The following is a 6,003-nucleotide window of genomic DNA, read 5'->3' as shown; positions in this document are numbered from 1 at the left end:
TAATTCTAGCATTAGTGCTAGAATTCTTAAGTAGTGGACAGGTATATATGTTTACTTACCTAGCTTCTCTGTTAATGAAGATTAAGTTTGCTTCTACAAGCAAAGATTTAATAAATTTTATAAGGATAGTTTTGTGGACTTTTTTGGTAATTCTTTTCGATTAAATATCTGGAAGGATTGCTAAGCCAACATTCATAGACATACATGTATATCATATACATACACTAACATATCCTAACATACCCACAAGCACACTTATCAATTTGTTGATATTTATAAGCTGCCATTAGAAAGATTGTCTCCATTTATGTTCCCATAAACACTGGCTGTAAAAGTCTTTAAAGGTTCTCTCCCTTGCTTGTCCTCCCAAGGTTTATTTTCTTTCCTTTAAAGATGGGAACACATAAGTCCAAGCAACTTATTATTATTACTTTACAATTTTTCAACCAAGATCTGAGGCAAGGTGCAGAAGCCTGTGAGTTAAAGTCCTGTAAAATGTTCTTCCTTCAGTGCATTTCTTGAGAATGTGGGTGGCTTCAGTGGCTTCATAATCTGATGATATGGCCTGGTTCCTAACAATGTTGACCTTGAATAGGAATAGGGACAAATAATACACTGATGGCATTTATTTGTGGATAGAGAAAGATTTCTGGGAAAAATGAAGACCATATTCTGTCACATATCCAAACTACATAGGTGGAAAGTTATGGCGTGTAAGTTGAGCATAATACAAGTCCCACTGGTAAAAGTTAGAAGTAAATTGGAGGCTATTGTAGTTTGGGATTATTTGAATACTCCCTGCGTTTTCATTTGACCAAGCAATGGAATACATCATTTAGATTGTGATCTGGAGAAAGAACTGACATATTTCCAAATTTGAAACTCCAAAAATTTATTTTGGTAGTCTGTGAGTTTATTTTCAAAGCCCAAGAGAAATTTAATTTAATGTACATGTCTATCTTTTTCCAAAGGACATTTATATATTTTTGCTTTTAAGCTTCCCCAGATGGATTAAGCTATACAATGACTAAATGTAAATTATAAGTTGTAGTTATTAGGAAATAGAGGTTTATCATTTACCACCTAACTTTAGACAAAAGTTTCAGTTACAATTGCATCTTTTTTCCTTATAGCTTTATTCAGTAGATTTTTTCAATGATATTTAGCAATTTTAATGCACCCCCTTTAAATCAATATCTTCCTAAATTTTCCTGGATTGCAGAAAATGAATTTGAAGCTTTTCAAGGTGCTAAAGTTTTGTTTTTGTTTTTTTTTTTTTGAGTTCTGGAAGTTTTGTAACTTTCAGCTTATGGTGGGTATTAGGACTCACAGAGGAAATTTTTTAAGCTCTGTACATTTGTGTTAACAGTATAATAACAAACTGCCTCAGAACCTGTGGCGTTACCCTCTTCTGGGTATTGTAGCCTCACAGTCGCTCTGTGCCAGCACACACTCTGAGGTACTCTTCCAATGCTTGCTAGAGAAATAGGTATGTTGAATCAGTACATTCCAGCTTGGTTGTGACTTTTGAAAAATTCCCAATACCTTAGCATCACTAAGACCAGCAAGTTGACTTCATGAAGGCCCTTCAGATACAAAGTTATGTGAAAATAATGAAGAGCATGTCAATAAGCCAGGTGTGGTGACAATTGCCTTTAAGGCCAGCAGTCACATCTCCATGAGATTGAGGCCAACTCCATGTAGAGTTCTAGGCCATCCAGAAATACATAGTAAGACCCTGTCTCAGAAATAGCAAACAACAACATGCCCCAGTTGTTTTGGGGGGCCTTGTTGTGACTGTCCCCCTAGCCAAGCATACTCCATCAAGTGGAGTTCAGCTATATTCCCTTGCAAAAGGATTATATGAGTTGGTAGAAGGGCGTTTTCAGCTGCTGCTACCTATTGTGTGTGACCCTGCCTATTGTGTGTGACCCTGCCTGAACCACACATGGCCTCAGGGAGTAGAGTATACACTAATGGGGGAGATGAGAGGGTTGGTCTCCATCTATGAAGCTGCAACAGAAAAGCCTTCAACCCTTGTGGGTAAATGCTTCCCAGGTGTGGCCTTTTGTGCAGAGGCGCACGCACACCCCTTATATATCTCCTCACCTACACTCTGGAAGGAAGCCCAAGAAACACATTGCTTCTCCAAAGTGAACTTCGGTGGAGTCATGCCTCCATCTGTCCCTGGAGGCCTGAGGACAAGTGGTCCAGTGGTTTATGTCTCCCCTGGGATAACATTTTAGCAATAGGTTCAAGAGATGATTCAGCAGCAAATACCACTTGATACTCTTCAGAGGACCTGCATTCTATCATCAGCACAGACATGGAGGCTCTCTACCACCTATAACTCCAGAACCAGAGTTATTTTGGGGGGCAGCAGGCATGCATGTAAAACATTTATACACAATTTTAAATTGTGTGAAATAAAAATCTGTACTTTTATAATCTTGATAAAAATTCATTAAAATAAACGGGGCCTATTTGGAGTAGAAGGGACAAGAAAGGGTGATGGGCAAGGAATATGACAAAAATATATTAGACACATACCATTTTTGTACAAAAATGCTAATACGTTCTATAAAATTAAAACAACATTATTTTTGCCAGGCGTTTTTCTTACAAAGGCCAATCTTTTTTTTTAATTTTTTTTTAAGATTTATTTATTTATTATGTGTATAGTATTCTCAGTATTCTGTCTGCATGTATGCCTGCGGCCAGAAGAGGGCACCAGATATCATTACAGATGGCTATGAGCCACCACGTGGTTGCTGGGAATCGAACTCAGGACCTTTGGAAGAGCAGGCGGTGCTCTTAACCACTGAGCCATCTCTCCAGCCCCCACAAAGGCCAATCTTAAGCTTAAAAATCTGAAAACTTGGTGACTATGCTTAAAATGTAGTAAGTGGTAAGTCAGGATTTGCCATACAAAGAGGGAAAAGTTGAAAGTGTACTGCTGCCCGAAATCCTCAGAGGATTATTAACGTCAGCTCTCTAAGTGACACATCTGTCTTGTGAGCTCTGGCCTTTGGGACTAATTGTAAGTCCGTGTGGAGCTGAGAATGCTCTTCTTATTTTAGAAAGGCACTCAGGGAAGGCTACGAGGTGTCTAGCCTTCTTGGCAGGTCCTCTGCGGTCTTCGGACTGGCTCCCAAACGTGCTACTCTTTGAAACGATCGGCTGCTTTCACATAAATGTCTTGATCGGAAAAAAAAAAACAAAAACAAAACACAAAACAAGACCAGTTGCACGTTAGGGACTTGGAATTTCTCTCCCAACTTGACTCTCCTTCAGTCCGCTTTTGCACAGTTTCGCAGCTAGAGAAGTAAGCGAAGGCTCTGCAAAGACCAGTTAGCATCCTTGACAGAGGCCGGGAGAACTGCAGGAGCAGCTTGAGGCGTCCCAGGACCAAGGATAGCCGAACTTCACAACCGACGTCGGAGTAAATGCCCTGGGAAACTGCCTCAGGAAACTCCCCGCAACGGCACACCTCGCACCCTCCAGCGGGTGCGTCCCACGACGGTGTTTTTTTTTTTTTCCTGCCGAAAGGGCGTTCCCGTCGGTTAACACCACGCCCAGCCACCCGGCGCGAGCTCTAGGCTGGTACTCCGGAGGTCATTCCGGGGCGGGGTCTACAAAACCTCGCGGCTCTCGACTGGTTTCCTGTTGCTAAGCGACGGGTAGGGGGCGGGGCCGGCGGGAGAGACGCGGCGTTTGGGGCGTTCGGCCCGCGGGCCACCCGCGGCTGCGCAGCCGTCGTCCCTCCCTCCCCCTCCTTCTCTCCCTCCCTGTCCCGGCCGCGCCTCCGGCTCCGCGTCGGCCACGCCCCCACGCGCTTCCGCGGTGCGCACGCGCGCTGCGCGGGGCTACTTTGCCTCTGCGGGGCTCGCGGCGGGGTTGAGTGACCCGGCGGCCGTGGCGCCGTGGCTGGAGGCGGCCGGGAGCCGGTAAAGCCGAGCTGTCTCGAGGGAGGAGCAGCGCGGGGTCGTGCCGCGGTGCCGTTCGCGGCTGTGGAAAATGGTATTCGAGTCCTTGGTCGTGGACGTGTTGAACCGGTTCCTGGGCGACTATGTGGTGAACCTGGACAAGTCTCAGCTCTCTCTGGGCATTTGGAAAGGTAACGGGGGTCTCGATCCCAGTGTCGCGGGAGATGGCGGCGCGGCTTCTCGTGGCTTCGGTCCTTGGCCAGCCCGGCGCCGCCACCTGCAGCTACCCGCCTCGCCCTTGAAGTTATGTAAAGCCGGGCGACGGTTCCCGGGCGGGCGGCGCGAGCTGAAGCCTCCCGTGCCACCCGGTGGGGCCAGGCGCCGGTGACCTCTGGCCTCTGCCGGGCGAGGGAGCCATCCCTGTCAGTTTCCCCTTGGGCTGTAACGAAGGTTCCGCCGATCCCACGGCGTGTCGCACGCCGCCTCGCACGTGAAGGCCAGGCGCTGTCCGCGAAGACGCTCTTAGTCCTTTCCTGACCTCACTTCGCGGTGCCTTCCTGGACTTGAGGGGTTGCTTAGTTGGGCTAGGCTGGTAACGAGGGCAAGAGAAAAGGAAATCCTCTTCTGTGTTGAGGTAGCAGCCTGCCCATGTGGGTGTTTGTGGTTCTGAGTAAAAGACTGAGTTAAAAGAAAAAAAAAAAAGAACGTAAAGAAAATGCAGGCAAACAGGCGGTCAGAATCTAAATGGCCTTTCAATATTTCGGCCAACTTGAAGAAGACACGCTGAGCGACGCATAGTTCGGAAGGGCTGCATCTTACCGTATACAGTGTCTTACATTTAGAGTTTCCATCTGTCTTGTATTATGCTGTGTTTATTTAATGTAGCTACTAGTCGTTTTTGAAGTGTGTGTTCCAGGTCAAAATTAGGGCTAATTATTTGTGTAAAAAGTGTGCGCATTCTCGGGTATGCCTGCACTTCCAGCTTTATTTTAGCTGAGCCTCAGTTTTGAAATAATGTGAGTAAGAAATTTAGTTTTATTAAACAAACAAACCCTCTTGTAGTTAGTTGCCTTCCATCATGATCAAGTGGGCAAACATTGATGCATAAGTGCCAGCACAGCCCGCCTGAGACCAACTCTTGCAGATTGCTTAATCTGTGCTGCTTCTCAGTTGCAAAGTGAGAACAAAACTGGCCTCTGTACCTCCGAAAGAAGACTGGAGTGTTGGCTCAGTGTTTGAGAGCACTGGCTGCTTTTCCTGATGACTTGGGTTCAAGTCCCAGTGTCTACGCAACAACTCACAACCATCTGTAGTTCCCGAACCAGGGCTTCTGTCATTGTCTTCTGGCTCGTGGGGGCACTGTATGCAAGCATGTGGTGCACAAACCTTCACGCAAGTAAAAACACCCACACACATAAAATAAAAATTAAAGAAAAAAATTAAAAAGAACAAGAAGAAAAACTACTTGAATTGTGGCTTGGTTTGTAGTGAAATGTTGCTTTATATACAAGATGCAGGTTTGTGTAGAATACAGCTTATCGAATTTCTGTATTTAAAGTTTACTTCGAGAAAATTCACCTTCATGCATAGTTTTTTTTTTTGTTGTTGTTGTTTTTTTTTTTTTTCAAGACAGGGTTTCTCTGTGGCTTTGGTGCCTGTCCTGGAACTAGCTCTTGTAGACCAGGCTGGTCTCGAACTCACAGAGATCCGCCTGCCTCCCTCTGCCTCCCGAGTGCTGGGATTAAAGGCGTGCGCCACCACCGCCCGGCCATGCATAGTTTTTTTAAAATAAATGTTAAGAAGCATATATCCACCATTCCAGTATTGGATACGAAAAGGTTTTACAAGCCTACAGCATTTCCTCTTCTTTGTAATTGATCCCTCCTTAAGAGGCAACTACCGATGTTTCCTCTCTGTGTTGCTTGTTCTAGAGTGTCATAAATGGAATCCTTTGCCTATGTAGCTCTTTCTTTTTGAGATAAGATTTTACTGTGTATCCCTGACTGGCCTGGAACTCTCAGATCCTTTTTGAGGCCTGTGCCACCACACTTGGCTTCTTCTGTGTAGCCATTTGAGC

The 6,003-nt window shown here is 45.3% G+C and overlaps 1 protein-coding gene across 2 annotated transcripts in view; it reads left to right on the top strand.

Annotated features, from left to right (window-relative positions):
* Nucleotides 1-3,884: 3,884 nt before the first annotated feature.
* Nucleotides 3,885-6,003, top strand: part of Vps13a (vacuolar protein sorting 13 homolog A) — a 221,262-nt gene continuing 219,143 nt past the window's right edge. For both annotated transcript variants that reach the window (XM_005352017.3, XM_026781029.1), the window contains exon 1: nt 3,885-4,117. In XM_005352017.3, the coding sequence (XP_005352074.1) occupies nt 4,018-4,117 (100 nt within the window). In that variant the 5' untranslated portion in view covers nt 3,885-4,017. The remainder of the gene's footprint in view (nt 4,118-6,003) is intronic.

The sequence above is a fragment of the Microtus ochrogaster genome, chromosome 8 (genome assembly GCF_000317375.1).
Source record: "Microtus ochrogaster isolate Prairie Vole_2 chromosome 8, MicOch1.0, whole genome shotgun sequence".
Lineage (NCBI taxonomy): Eukaryota > Metazoa > Chordata > Mammalia > Rodentia > Cricetidae > Microtus > Microtus ochrogaster.
This window is presented reverse-complemented; position numbering and strand designations above follow the sequence as displayed.